This window comes from Chinchilla lanigera, unplaced genomic scaffold (assembly GCF_000276665.1).
Source record: "Chinchilla lanigera isolate Chin_1 unplaced genomic scaffold, ChiLan1.0 scaffold00059, whole genome shotgun sequence".
Taxonomy (NCBI): domain Eukaryota; kingdom Metazoa; phylum Chordata; class Mammalia; order Rodentia; family Chinchillidae; genus Chinchilla; species Chinchilla lanigera.
In genome coordinates this window covers 6,415,222-6,430,586 of record NW_004955460.1, presented here as the reverse complement: position 1 = coordinate 6,430,586, position 15,365 = coordinate 6,415,222, and the positions used below count along the sequence as shown (strand labels likewise).

General features: G+C 42.7%; 1 protein-coding gene across 4 annotated transcripts in view; it reads right to left on the bottom strand.

The window, feature by feature from the left end:
- Elmo1 (engulfment and cell motility 1) overlaps window positions 1-15,365 on the bottom strand; it is a 535,944-nt gene that overhangs the window by 150,184 nt on the left and 370,395 nt on the right. For all 4 annotated transcript variants that reach the window (XM_013521230.1, XM_005397755.2, XM_013521231.1 and 1 more), the window contains exon 16: window positions 7,028-7,164. In XM_013521230.1, coding sequence (XP_013376684.1) covers window positions 7,028-7,164 — 137 coding nt within the window. The remainder of the gene's footprint in view (window positions 1-7,027; window positions 7,165-15,365) is intronic.

Genomic DNA, 15,365 nt, shown 5'->3' with positions numbered 1-15,365 from the left:
TTTATGGCAACAACATGAATAAGGTTAGCAACACCTAAGTCTAATTGGATGAACTCAAGGTCCTTGGATGTCCCTAGTAAGTGCGGGGTCAGGGTGCAGGCAAATGGAAGTAGACCACTGTAATGTCATCCTGGTGGCCCTCATAAGAGCTTCTTGGCCCTGTGCAGCTAGAACTAGAAGCTTGTCCATCTTTCCAAAAACTCTTTGCCATTAGCAGTTTCCCTCCTTTTCAGGGACAATGAAAATCCTGTCACCTCATCTTCTTCCAGCTCAACATTACTGGTGACTCGGGTTGGCTCCAATCTGCTCGAACTCAGCAGTTAATCTTACTGAAGCCAAAAAGGCCCAGAGCCATCTTGCTCAGGGGTCAGTCCTCTTGTCCCCACGGCACAGACGAGGACACTGAAGCTGACAGGGGCGAGTCCTTGCCCAAGGTCATTCATGTGGAAGGGAGGACCTATGTTCTTCAGTTTTCACTGTATCCAGTACCAAGTCACCTGAAGGACATCTGCTAGCAGGTGGGGAGGAGGGACCTCCCAACCAGGTTCTGAACAAAAGAGCTCCCTCACCCATGCGTTTGTTCCCATTGTGGCCAGAAACCGATTCCGTGACCAAACTGAACTTCGATGGATTTCTACACTAAGGGATGAGAAAATACGTCCTTGTAGATATTTTAAAAATCATCTTGAGAAGTCACAGTAGCAAGTTACACTGCCCAATCGCGTGCAAACTGCAACAAATTTAGGTCTTTTCTGCTGAGGTTAGCAAGTCTCATTTGTGTAGACCCATTTGCAAAACAAACCTCTGAAGGCCTCATCCTCACTGTAGCAGTGGGAAACACTATTGTTGTTATCACTATTACCAATGCCCTGTACAGATGAGAAGGTACTTTGGTGTTAAAGGACATGTTCAAAGTCACTCTCTGGTAGAGGTCACTCCGGTTTTGTCACCAGATCCTCCTTCTGCCTCTCAGCCTTGGTTATCCAATGCAGGCAGAGCTCTTATCCCCAGGAGCACAAAAATATTTCTTGGAGGAGCAGTAAGACTCTTTCATGTTCTAAGCACAGCCCATGAATATAATGTAAGATAAAACACTGTACTGGAATTTAGACTTCATGGAGAAGGTCATGAGGGGATGGAATTATCTAAAGAGGCTCTTTAGGGGTTGGTCATAGAGAAGAGATGGAAAAACACTGCTCTTTAGCACACTGGCCCCTAACTTGGGCCCCAGGTCACCTGTTTTAATACACTAGGATCTACTGAAACAAATAATTGGTGAGAAAATGTTGGCAAAGTCACTCTCAGTCTGTCTGCTGTACTCAGATAGTATTAATTGCTACCAATGAGGCCCGCTGGGGACATGTCTTAATTGTCACCTAATAGAAAGTTGCAAAGTCTATGAGTATGGCTAAAAATGCCTCAAGTGAATAGCTTAAACACATGCACACATGCAACCATTTGCTATGCATTCAGTGGAAAACATAAAAGGAAAAATAAAATTATTCACAGAGAGTATCTGCTGCTAGAAAAGATTTGCCTGCCTGTGTGGCAAACCCAAAGACCTATGTGAACATGAAAAGCCTTTTGAATAAATACTAGTTAATTGCCTAGGCAGCTGAAAAATGGCTCACCTCACTGTATGATATTAGGGCTCTTTAAGAGACTTCTCCACTACTTAAATATTCATGTTTCAATTAAAACGTACACCTACTTTATTAGCCACACCAGGCCCAGTTCAGATCAATAACAGCAGCACTAGATGGAATTCTAATGAAGATAAACAATGCTGAGTCCTCCCAGCTTCCCCTGGGCATGGACACACAAAGCTTCCTTTCATAACTTGCTCCAAGATATTTTACAGTCACCTGCCTCATGCAAATGAGAAGATTCATGTTTATTCATGGCGAGAGTTACAGACCACCTTTCATTCCCCAGGCCAGCTCAGCGAACCAACACAGTGCTGTCTGCATCGCTGTTATGAAGTTGAGCTGGCCTAGGAAGGGGACTCCTGAATATATGATTGTCCCTGAAAACATTACACAGAAAGTCAGTAAGCTGCGAGCAGTTAGAAGAGAGAACATCTCCTTCTTTTTCATTCATGCATTCTCTGCCTTTAGAGCTTCTAACATGATTCCCTCTCTATACCATATTACAATCCACTCCATGTGACTAGTGGGTGGTTATTTTGAGTGGATAATCTTCCAGGGGAATTCTCAGGATGCTTCCTTCTGGTCTGTTCTCTAATTCTGCCTAATTGAGATTTTCTCCCATTGACTCAGGAGCATACAGCCTGGCCGGGGCAGCTGCGTCTTTGTTGGGCCTGGTTTCTCCCAGTGCACAGCCTCTGCTATTTTAATCAGAGATGGTTTCTCATCAGTGAGCCTACGATTTTACCCTATATCATGTGTGCTCAGCTTATTACGCTGCTGTAGAAAGTTCCAAAATAGCCCTTTCACTCTAAACTAACATTTCCCAAATCACTAGCCTTTTCCATTTTGGTAGGTTCAAAGTCTGGCAAAGTCATGTGATCTTGCTTTATTAATGTTTGCTTTGTATGGGTATAAAATGACACTAAGGCTATGAACAAATATTTTGATGATTTCTAAGATGTTTCAACCATTTCTGGACAGGTCTAGGCAAGCAAGTTGGAAAGACCTTAATTCTCACCAGCCACTAAATATGTGAGAATCACAAGATGTGCTGATAAGTAGGCTGCTACCCTTGGGAAACAAAAGTACCTAATAAAGTTGTCTGAAAGGACACTTGGCCAAAATTCATAAAATTTTCAGCTTAGAGCCTATTTTTCCCAAGTTAAATGGGTTATTAATTCAATCCAAAACTTAATGTGGGGCTCATAGACTGCTATACTTTTTCTCTCTAACATAATGGACAAGAAAAAGGTCTTTTGAAAAGGGCAATCAACTCACATTTCATTGACAGGATTTATCTTATGATTGCAAAAAGAGTGCTTTACAGCTGCATAGGGTTTTTATGTCCTTGAAGCAGTTTTGCATTTCTTACTTCAATTTACTATCAAATACCACCATAGGAGAGGGTGATGGGACACTTGTCTGTATTTTTTACTTTTAATTAATATTCAGGCATAGAGCTCTTGAGTAGAAAAACAAGGCTTAGAACCTATTTTATACAGATCGAAAGACACAACTCCATCAGTGCATGGGATTCCCGCTAGTTAGTGGTGATGTGTGTTGCATATGTCAACTGATGGTGATTCTATACAAACAAATCACTTCTAGTGATCCAGTCTGCCTTAATGAAAATATTCATTGATAGCTTTGCTTCTAACCATGATTTAATTGATCCATGATACAACTGGGCACTGGGGTAACAGACTCCACGTGATAATAATGCACAAGTAAGGCTGACAGACAGTACTACACACAGGTACATAGTGTGATATGTAAGCCATTGTTCCGATCTTCAAAGTGGAGTAGTCAGTCACACAAACTTTAACATGTTCCTGCCAGTTTGAACTACCTGACATACATGCATGACTGACCCACTGGGTGGCTTGTACCACCTGATAGGACTGTCCCATGCTGCTCGTTAGGGCAGTCATACATGTACCAGTGGTGGTTCGAAGCTGCCCGATAGCAAGACGTGAATTATGGCCCCCTCGTATGTTAAGTGATACTCCTGTACCTGACATAACCCATCACGGTGTCTTTTTTCCTACCCTGCTCAAAAATGAAGGTTTCAGTGAAATGATTATGGTGCAACTTACATGCAGAGGTAACCAGCTACAGTTTAGCTCTTCTCTAATGCCCATAAAAATGAATAATGCCTACTGTAAACTATTGGCAATAAAAGGCAAAAACATAGAATACAAACTCAATGGCCTGAATCAATGGATTATTCTGCAGGCTGCTATATTGAGAAACTGAAAGAAAGTAATTTCCAAAGGATAAATATTTTAATCACTCTCCAATTCTACCGCTCTTATATAAATAAAAAAAATCCCATCTGCTGCTTCCTAAGTCTGAAGAGCAGAAGACAGCTGCTTTTCCAAACATTCTCTCCCAGCAGTGGCATAACTATCAAGCACTAGATGCCCACAATGCAAGGCGGGTGGCAGGAGCTGTTCCTGCCTCTCAGAGAATGTGGTGTTTGCCGGATCAATTAAAATTTTGAATTGAGGTGTCCTGCTCCTCCAGAGAAGAGCCCAGGAAGGCAGATAGCTGAGCTGTCTCGCAGAGCCCTGGGTCTCAGGATTGACAATTAAATCTGCCTTCTCTGCTTTGTTGAAAGTGGTGAGAACCTGAGAGGTGTCCAAGAAAGTTCAAAGGGAATTATATCTCATGTTGGGCGCTTTTAAGATATTTCTGAACTCGAATTGAAACAGTCTTAGGGAACAAGAAAAAAACATTAAATCTACCAGTAACTCCAAACCTACATTTGTTCCTAAATTCAATCTCCTCTGCTACCAAGTTAATAACAAGAAGCAAAGTGAACTGATTTCAATTTCAGCACTTCTCTCTTCTTCAATTTATTATCAGGTAAAGCAGAACTGCAGCTGATAGGCAGGGGCAGGAAAACTCAGAAAGACCGTCTTTGCAGTGAGCTAGCAGCTCTCACACAGGGCCCCTCTTGTTAGAAAAAGCTATTGGAGGCACAGGGATATGAAGGAAAAGGACCTAAGTGTATCTGCACTCAAGCAGTCACTAGCAAAACTCTGTGTCTGGAAATACATTTACCAGCAGAGAAAAAAAAAAACAAAAAACCAGAAGGCTCGCCTTTCCATAGTTTATTACTTTAACTTGATATGCCCACCTAAAAATCAAGTATACACCATCATGGCCCAAATCATGACCCCCATGGATGTCCATGTTACAACCCTCAGAAGCTGGGGCCATGTTACCATTCATGACACATGGAGATTTAGGTTACAGGTGGAGTTAAGATCACTATCCACCGTCCTTAGAAGGTGATTAACCTGGATTATCCAAGCTCAAGGTAATCATCTTCAAAGGTCCTAAAATGAGAAGACCAGGGAAGCAGGGTGATGGAGCGTGGGGTGAGAAGGATTGAACCCGCAGATGCTGGCTTTCAAGATGGAGAAAAGGGGCACAGAAGAAAGCGGGAGGTACCTTGAAGGTGGAAAAGCAAGGAAACAGATTCTCCCTCAGAGCCTCCAAACTGAAACACAGCTCTGCCCGGGCCTTGTTTGTAGCCCTGTGAAACCTGTTTGTCGCCTCTGAACTCTGGAATTAGAAGATAATACAGCTGCATTATCTAAGCTGCTAGGTTTGTGGTGCCTTGTTATAGCAGGAATAGAAAATGAATACATATGTGATAAAAATGTGTATACCTGATATACTTTGCTGGTCAGGAAAAAAAGGCAAATGTAGCAAAAATATGTAATATAGAAAATTAAAATTGCTCATCTTTCCCATCCCTGACCCTGCTCTGACAATGCCAGAATAGGCGGTGACAGTGAGGGCTGCTCCTCAGGAGGGGAAGGTGTCACTGGGCACACAGCCTGGCACTCATAGCACACAGTCGGGCTGCTCCAGGGCAGTGTCCAGAGCCACTTTTAAAAACTATTGATTTCCCTCTGCTTTCTCTCCCCCTCCTTCCCTCCCTCCCTCCCCCCCCTCTCTCCATCTCTCTCTCTCTCTCTGTCTCAGCTTGATTGTACAAAGTCCTCCTCTCTACCAGAGATGATTTGCACCTGAATTGCAAAGTCTCTCATCATCAAGAGAAGCATGCTGGGGAGGTGGCAGGTATAATCACAAGGGATTAATGTGTATTTCTCCTCTGTCCTCCTTGAGTAATATGCAGCTCCAGGTCAGAGTGCTGCATGAGGGTCACTGGACAGGGTTTATCTCCGTGAACTCAGCCTATGGTGCAACACACAAAGGAAAGACATTCGGATGGCTGACAGACAGCATCTGTCTGCTTCCACCAGGGCAGGTGAGGTCATCATGTCCAGCTTGACAGTCAGGTTTGGCCTGACTGAAGATTAGATCCTTTCCCTGAGTTTCTTTCTTTTCAAGCAATATTGCTTCGAGATGCCACAAACCAGAAAGACAGTGAAAAAGAAGATGAGAAGTCACTTCAGAGAGAAGGTGACAATAAGGCAAAGGCCAGAAAAAATAATAAATGCAGCTGAATTTCAGATGCTATTTCATGCACCAAGTCCAAGTCACAAAAGTGCTGCAATATGACTGTGAAACCATATCGTCAAGACTCTTACGGATGGTTTTGCCCCTTAGTACCAGCAGAGCGGGCTCTGTAAATGGGGCAGACCCCTCCAGAGCCATCTCTCCAAGCACATTAAAGGTGCCAAAGGCTATGCCTGATCAACCCTAAAACCAGTTATACACCATGGCATTTCTACTGATCAGGCCTTTATGGAAGGATAAAAGTTTCATTTATCTAAAGCATGGGCTGTGGTTCCTTTGAGTTGGTCATCAGTTTTCTTTTCACCTAAAATGTACATACTTGTAGAAATGGGAAAGTCACACTACTATGAGAACTTATGACACAGAAAGCTGAAAGGCATCTCCATTCCAGAGAGCTAATGTTTACTATAACCAAGACATGCTGCACCTAAGCATACTCAAGTTCCTGAAATAGATCTTTCATTTCAACTGAGATTCCTTTTGACATAGCACAGGGTAGATGATCTCAACATATTTATATTTCATGAAGAAACCAAGGGGCCACCCAGCACAGTCCTCCTCTGGGTCAGTCTCCTACACAGGTGAAGACATCTTTCCCAAGGATCCTGCAGTACTGACAAGGCATTCTAAATTAACACCATGGAGGAAGACGTTCACCTGGACAAAGTTCCCAAGAAAGAGTCCCCCTGCTTGAAGCTTAGACAAAAGGATCAATCTCTGTCCAAGCTTATCCCTAGAGATTGTTTTCCCATTGGAAGCAACTGACCACTTCATGCTTCTCTCATCTTGGCAACTAGCTGCTACAGGCAGCTGAGGGACCACCGTACAGACCTGAGGATGTTACCCCTTGGATGACTTGGGGAGCCCCTGCCCCACTTTACCTTGTTGAAGTCTTCCGAAGTCGCCCTCATTTCCTTCCAGGTCTTGTTCAGGAGCTGGATGCAGATGCAGAAAAACTCCTCGAAGGATCTGTCGTGAGTGAAGAACATCGGGTGGAAGTCATTGCAAGTCTCACTGGCTGGAGGAAAGACATGGGAAACAAGAGGTGTTTTAGAACAGGGCAATCACAAGGAGGTGCCCCAAAGACAGACAGCATCTTTGCTTAAGCAAACACAGAGAAGAGGCATTTTGCAAAAGCAACTAAAGGACAGTCCTCACACAATTTAAAAGTTCAAGGTCAGATGGTCAGACCTTCCTTTAAACATTTATATTTTTGTGAAAGAAATCATTTCCTTACTGGAGCAGGACCGGATCCTGATGGCTATGGTGTTGAAGATGAGCTGTCCATCTGCCTTCTTGATCCTATAAAACTATTCAAGTGCCCCTCAGGCACAGCTCCTCCTGCAGCCTTAATCTGCCTTCTGTTTACTACATGATTCAATCCAATTTTGGAAACAGTATCTGAGATTATTCCTCTGGGGAGCTCTTATGGCAGTGAGCAGGGGACAATGGAGATCGTTAGCCATCTGATGCCATTAACCATTTGTTTTACATGCCCAGGTATGGATGGTTGGAGGGCAGAACAAATCGAACAGCTCTCTGAGGGATGAAAGCCACTGCCTGAGCTAGAGGTGTGGTCATTCCTCTCTCTTCCTCCTGGGCAGCCCCACACCCAGCTGCTCCCTCCATCCGAGCCATTCACCATTGACAGCGCTTTACGGACCTGATGTCTCATCTGAAGTTTTCTGTGATCCTTCTCACTGACACATTAAGGATGAGGACACTATGGAGCCAAAGAATGAGACTTTTTGATTCCCCCAGAATAGCATTGTAAGTGTTTTTAAAAAGCAAATAGATGGGGCATGATCAAAATATACTAAGGTAAAATTTGAAATTAAAAATTAATTACAAGGGCCAAGGATATAGCTCAGTGGCACAAGCACCTGCCTGGTAAGCACAAGATCCTGAGTTTGATTCCCAGGACCAAAAATAAATATATTAATTACAGTAAAAGACACATTGGTATGATTCCCTGCAAAATTCCCCCCCTTCACTTTGGACATACTTATTCCATCTTTCTCGCCAGCTTTCTGAAGCAGTCTTGGAAGGCCTCTTTAGGAGTGTCTAGGGGCTGGGGATTTAGCTCAGCGGCAAAAGTGCCTGCCTGGCAAGTGCAAGGTCGTGAGTTCGGTTCCCAGTACCAGAGGAGTGTCTTGAGTTGCACTGTCACGGTAGCTTCATTGTCTTTACTCAGTTCAAAATATTTACTTTTCATGATCATTTTTATTTGGGGGAAGAGCCAGAAGTTGCCTGGTGCCAGATCCGGTGAATAAGGTGATAAGGACACACTGTCATGTTTTTACAAACCTGCCTTTTTGTTGGATAGCACTTGCCAGCAAAATTCACTGTATTTTTGATCACATTAGGGACAGAGACTCATGAAAGTGGACTTCTAGAACTGCTTCAGAAAGTGGCAAGAATAAGGGGATAAGTATGTTTGAAGTGAGGGGCATTCATGGCAATGTGTCGTTTAACTGTAATAAAATTATAAAAGTATAAACACCATTATTTTGATCACACCTTGTATATACCGTTATGTCCAGTGAAAGTATTTCTATTTTATTTGATTCTCTTTACTGATTAGATCTCAAAGATCAGGATTGTGTAATTTCAGGGGAGGAGAAAAGGGAAGGATGGAAGCCAGCTTCAGAGTGGAGACCTCTGCCCTTGCTGACAGCCCTGCAGCAAACCATATGGATGAGCATCAGTGTGGTCAGAGAGCAAATACTCGGTGCAGACCCCAGGCCCTGTGCCCTCATCACATCTAAGAGGATGTGCTCCAACCTGACCTCAAGTTGTTCATGCCACCCTCTTCTCTCTTCACCCTTCTTGACTACAGCAAATTCCAGACCTGTGAGCAAGCACCAATCAGTGTGTGTTGGTACAGCTCACCCCCTCTGAAAGGCACAACTAGATCTGAGGGTAGGAGAATCCCATCTTCTCCCAGATACTGTGAGGGCACAGACTGTGTCTTGGTTTAGATCAAGTACATCCCCCAAAAGTCTCGTATGTTCATAGAAGGGACTTGCACAAGACGATCGGATCATGGGGGTATTGTACTCTTCCGTAGATTGGGCACTGATGAGTTCACAGCTGAGCATGCTTTTAGGGGGTGGGGCCTGGCTGGAAGAGGTGGGTCCACTGGGCTGGTGATTCACAAGGATGCCTCTCCCTCCTTTGCTCCTCTCTTCTCTCTCTGCTTCCTGGCTGCCATAATTTCAGCACCTTTCCTGCACCTACCCTCTTCCACTATGCTGCTTCTGCCTTGGAGCCAGGCATCCACGGACTGAAACCATGAGCTAAAAGTACAGCTTTCCTCTGCCTTCTTGCTAGGTTGAGAATCAGATGACACAATTCATGGGAAAGCATGTTGGAAGGAATGAAAGTTAGCACAAATACGGAGAGAGGTGGCAGTGATGATGACAAATGGTACACCAGCATGGGGCTTTCTGGAACATGGGTTGCTCTGTGACATCTCCCCTCTTCCTACTCAACTCGTCCACTTCTCAGCAATGAGAAACAAAAACACACTAAGTCACTGTACCACAGCCTGTGTCACTGGCAAATGTGGAATTTTGACCTGAGACACAAAGCTCTTTAGAGAACTTGGGATGCCAACACAGGCAAACTGCTGTTTGCTTCCCTGAGCCCAGAGCTGTCAGGCCCATTTCCATCTGCACCAAAACCAGTGAAATGAACAAGTGTGCAGAAGCACCTTGAAATGCTATGATCACCCTAGAGCTCATTATTAACCATATTATCACTGTATCAGTTTTTGACCTAGTGTTATTATGTGTGTACTTTGTGCCCCAGTTAAAATTTTTATGATATCACTGGAGCTGAGAGAGTCAAAGAACCTGAGACCTACCAGCCCCACTGGGTGAAGAGGGAGGGAAGCAAGCTTGCTAATAACAGGCAAGACTTGTCAGGGGCACATTCTCTGCCAAGGTTACCAGAGCACGGTAGCTACAGCAGCCCTGAAGGTGCAAATCCTGGGCATCTTCATTTATACAAGAGGCAGGTGGAACTTGCAGAAATGAAATCTTCCATCACGGGCTTTTTTAACATTGCCCCAAGTGAGCATTTGAACGTACACTTTAGCTGACCCAGCAGCCCACCACCTGCCTTCCTTGACATCGGGAGCTCAGAACATTTCCTGATGGCTGCTGCTTTGAAAATTAATTTCTCCACCCACTCTGCTGGATCTCCTGGACTTCTCCTGCCACAGAAACCCAGATCATGATCTGCAGTCCGAGGAGCCTCTCAGCAAGTGCACAGTAAGCACCTGCTGACGAGGACACCTGAGTGGGGCCACGGCATCAATGCAAGCAGGACCTGCATGCACCTTGGGCCTCACCTGGGCATGGATGATGGCCTTGATTTACCTTACCAGGTGCAATCAAAATTTATGGTGAATGTTGCAGTTTTAAAACATTTGTTATAGTAAAAGATAAAGTGCTATAAAGCTCCCTTAAAAACCTCACCCTCCCTTCAAAAATATTTATCTCATCATGCTTGCAACTTTTTGAGGGAGTTCTGGAAGTCCTCTTTCATGAGAATATGACATGTAATTAAAAATATGGCTAATGCTATGCCAAATGTCATTCAAACGCAAGGCAGTTTCGTGAAGACAAAAAAAAAAAAAAAAGATGGTATGACCTCACCCACATTATTCACTGGATCAGGTCTCATGTGACTTCTGACTCCTCCCCAGTCAAAATGGCTACAGAAGGCAAACATTTCAGAGGGTCTCAGGACATGGAGGCAGCCAGGAGAGCACAACTAAAGACACTCACGAAAGAGGACTTCCAGAGCTGTGCAGGAAGTGGCAAGGAGAATGGGATATGTGTGTTCTGCGTTTCTGTGTTCGAAATGAGGAAGATTCATGGCAATGTGTCTTTTACTGTAATAATTTAAATTTTTTAAAAGAATTCATTGTATTTTTCATCTTACCTCATATCATCACTTCTTATGACAAGCACATGGGGGTCATATTACTAATTTCTTCTTATTTCAAGATTAGAAGCAGGAGACTCACAAAGGGTAGGTGACTCCTCTGAGGCCGCATGGATCGAAAGCATTAGTGCCAGGATCAGAACTCAGGTGAATGCAGTTCCAAAGCCCATCCTTGTGCTGCTGAACTATACCTGCTCATTCTGTTCTCTGATAACTCTGCCTCCTGTTGCAGCTCCCCAAAATAAACCAAAAACAGTAGCTCTTCCACCCTCAGTGGTATTTATGAAGTAAAATCATAGAGGGGCACAACATGAATTATTGATGCTCAAAGAATACTTCAAGGCTGGGATTCCTCTATTCTTGTCCTAGTGCTCCTGGACCCCGCACAGTCAGACTCAAATCAGCAGGGCTACAACCCATTCCTGGACTTCTTCTTTCCCCAGGCCTGGGCCAAGCTGTATTCTTGCCAAATATCTTGGATCCCCAAGAAACAGTCTCCCTGGCTCCTGCCACCTCCTGACCTCTTCTTATCTTCCTTGAGATGTTCCCAGCTTCTGTAACACAGTGAGGTTCCCAGGGAGAGTCTGTCACTGGGGAAGGATCCCATTGGATGGATTCATTTATATTTTTCAAGAAACTCACTAGTTGGGTTCCATGTTAACAGATTTCCAATTCTGTTCATAACAACAATGGGCCCAGCTAAAAGTCAGGCTCATCTATAAAAGTAGCCATAGGACACAAAACCAATGATAGAAAAGTAGAAATTCCGAATAGAGCTTCCAGGGAAGACCTTTAAAAGGAGAAGGTATGGTTGGCTTGCCTTCTTCTGCCTCCATCTTCCTATGTCAATTTCTTCATGTTTGGAATATAGGAGTGATGACTGGAGCTCCTATAGCCACTTTGTTAGCATAAAAATGAAGGCTACAAGCTAGACATTTAGAAAGAGCTCTTAATAATGACTGACTCCATGGAGCCGCTATACCAACCTGCAATTGCCCTCCTTTGGAATTTTCTGTGCAAGCTGTGCCTAAATCACTGTTTTAGGTTATTTATTATTCTCAGACACATGTAATATTGATATGCAAAATACAAACTCAAGTAGGCACACAGACACTAGCTTAAGAAACACATACCCTAGATTACTGGAGGCCATTAAAGAAATAGGAATGAAGAAGCAAGAACTGCAATGGTTACCCAAGTGTGAATTTCAAATCTGATGATCCCTACCATGCTATATATCCTTAAATAATGAAACTACCTGACCCTGATTCATCATCTGTGTGATATATAGCCACGTACATTGGTAAGCATCAGATTAGATTCCTTATAAGTGTGTGGAAAAGTACCCAGCACAGACTTGATAAGCAGTGGCTATTAATTACTACTTTCAGCCTTTTCAGCACCACACTATATAGCTTCTGACAGACTCCAACAATTTCAGGACACGAGAAAGAGAAGAGGAACCAAGTGAATACACTGTGAAGCCGGATAGATAGAATGACTGTGCAGTCCCCAGTTATTCTGGCTGATTGTATAAAAAACCTAGGAGAATATTCAGATCTGAAATCTGAAACTGCACATGCTGAGGGTATATTATGGTGTGGACTCTTCTAAGAGCCTTTCCTGTCCGGGTCTCTGAATTCACAGTGACAACAAAAGCACTATCCATAACCATATGTTATAGATGAAAAGATGGAGTAACAGTGAAATTCAGTAACCCGCAGTGATGGGACCAGGAATCAAACCCAGAATTCTGTCGCCAGAGCCAGTGTTTCTACTCCCCTTGAAAGACATGGGCTTCCTATGCATCCTTCCTATGAAAGACATCCTCTTCCTATGCATCTTTAGTTACCCTCCATCTCAGTAAGAAATGTGGAAACAACAAAATAATGTCAATTTCAACCTTGCCATGCTACATAGCAATAATGAGAAGAATTTTGTGGGATTTCTGAATTCTTGTTCTAAGCATGCTCTCCTTTTGGAGACAAGTATTAAGTACTAATGCTGTTTCTGTAAAACTTACAAAGTGCAGACATTCAGGTCCATTTGCAGGTAAGAATGGTCAGTGAGGCAAAGGGCTTGCCCAAGAGTTTATGATGGTAGAAGGTCATAAAGATGCAGAAGGTAGACTGCCAAGGTTCAAGCCCCACCTTTACCATCTACGGCTAAGTCAGGTGAGCAAGTAACTTTACCTCTCTGGTTCTCAGTTTTCTCAACTGAAAACTAGAGGCAATAGCAGTGCAAAGGATGCTCCACTATGAGGATGAGAATGATGTCATTACAAGAGTAAGTTCTACACAAGTTTGGGCCAGGAGGGTTACCAAGTTCTACTACCAAGTGGACTCTGCCTTTGTCTACCCTCTTATAAATGGGAGCCTGTGTCAGTTTATAGGAAGGACTAAAGAATAAGGCCATACTCTGGTTTCTCTTCAGATCATATAAATCTTTTCCCTTTTACTAAAGAAAAGGGCCCCAGTTTCAGAGGTTTAAAACAAAAGCAAACAATAACAAGGAATGTGAGGTTTATTACTGCTTTTAAAGAAAACAACAACTCTTACTGAGGGAAAAAAAAAAGGACTGAATTAGCAGGCAATGATTTTATAAATGAAATTTAGAGAGAAGTTTTCAATGACACAAAAATAGAAAGACTTTTTAAAAACCAAGCTGTTTTTAAGCACACTATTTTTTTTTTTTAACACAATGGGATTCTGCTTCATAAGACAGAATCAATTCATTGGAATTTTAAGTCTGGTACATAAAGATATTTTCAGAGTTGAAGGTAGGATTCTACTAGTTTGCTGACATCTAATTAATGTATAAGTAGGCCATCTTTGAAAGCAATCATAACCTGCAATATAGTTTTTAAAAATAAAAATAAGAACATGGTATACTTATGTAGCATTTTGTTTGTGCTTTTAGTCCATTTTCCTTTGCTCTAACAAAATGACTAAGGCTGGGTGCTTTATAAAGAAAAGAGGTTTAGTTAGTGCACCATTTTATCAGATGCTGGCTCTAGTGAAGGCATTTGGCTACATCACAACATGGCAGATGGAATAATTATGGTCATGTGGACAAGACAGAAAGTCAGAACAATATGCCAGGAACCAGGTTTGCTCTTTTATAACAGCTCATTGTCTTGAGAACCCACACTAAGAGCCCAGCATTAATCTTTGCCAAGATCATGTCCCCAGGTACTTACCTGCCACCTCTTAAAGGTTTCACCACTTATTAGGCTACATTAGGGACCAACACTGTAGCACAACAGCTTTGGGATGCCACCCGCATTCAAACTGTAACACCAGTCAAAGTCAATTTGTTCTTATTTGGCATTTGCTTGTGAGGTAAGGGCAGATTAAGGTTTCAGAAAACAAGGGCTGATGCAGGGTAGCATCTTTCTGAGGGACCCTGAGAAGGTCATCTCAGCTCCTTGGAGTCCAGGTTTCTCACCTATAAAAGAGATACACTGATTTCTAAGGTTTCTGCCAGTTCTAAAATTCCAACTTCCCATGTACACACAAGTACATCAGATCATGCATTTTTCACTTTCTAATGCTCACCAAAAATTATAGAATTTGGAGATTGTGCTTGCATGAATGTTTGGTTCCTTAATTATTGCTTCCTTTATTGACAAGATGGCTGCACTTTCATTTAGGGTGCTAATGTACATGAACGGCATTTGATAGCCCTAGCGAATATACAAAGACCTACTATTCATCCTTCTTAAGAAAACTTAGTTGTTTGCACATCCTTTCAACCTATTCATGTTACTTAATGTAGACCATTATATAATAAAATGACTTGACTAAAGATGGAATGACAAATGACACAGGAAAAGACAGATCATTTTTGCTCTTTCAAGGGAATTTTCTAAGACGTATAATGTTTGAGGTGGTAAAATCTTCCTGTGATCCTGGCCATCTCAGAGAGACTCTGAACCCATTTATAAATGACTAGGGAGAGAGAGACCAGAGAGGCATTGAGTAAATTATAACATTTTTGCCATACCATTATGAGCTATTTCCCTAGCAGTTGTATGTGGAAACAGTGCACACTGGAAGAGAGATAAGTAGACCTAATACACAGGGCATTCTGTTATAAAATTACAACAGGAAAAGGGGATAAGTCATGTACATCCAAGAACAGTTGACACATAAAAATTACCAAAAGAGTCCAAAAATCTGACCAGTTACCCGTAGCACGGAAACCCATTATGAGAGTGCTAGGGTCAATCTGGATTATATGGTTATGAATTCTCAGATGAAA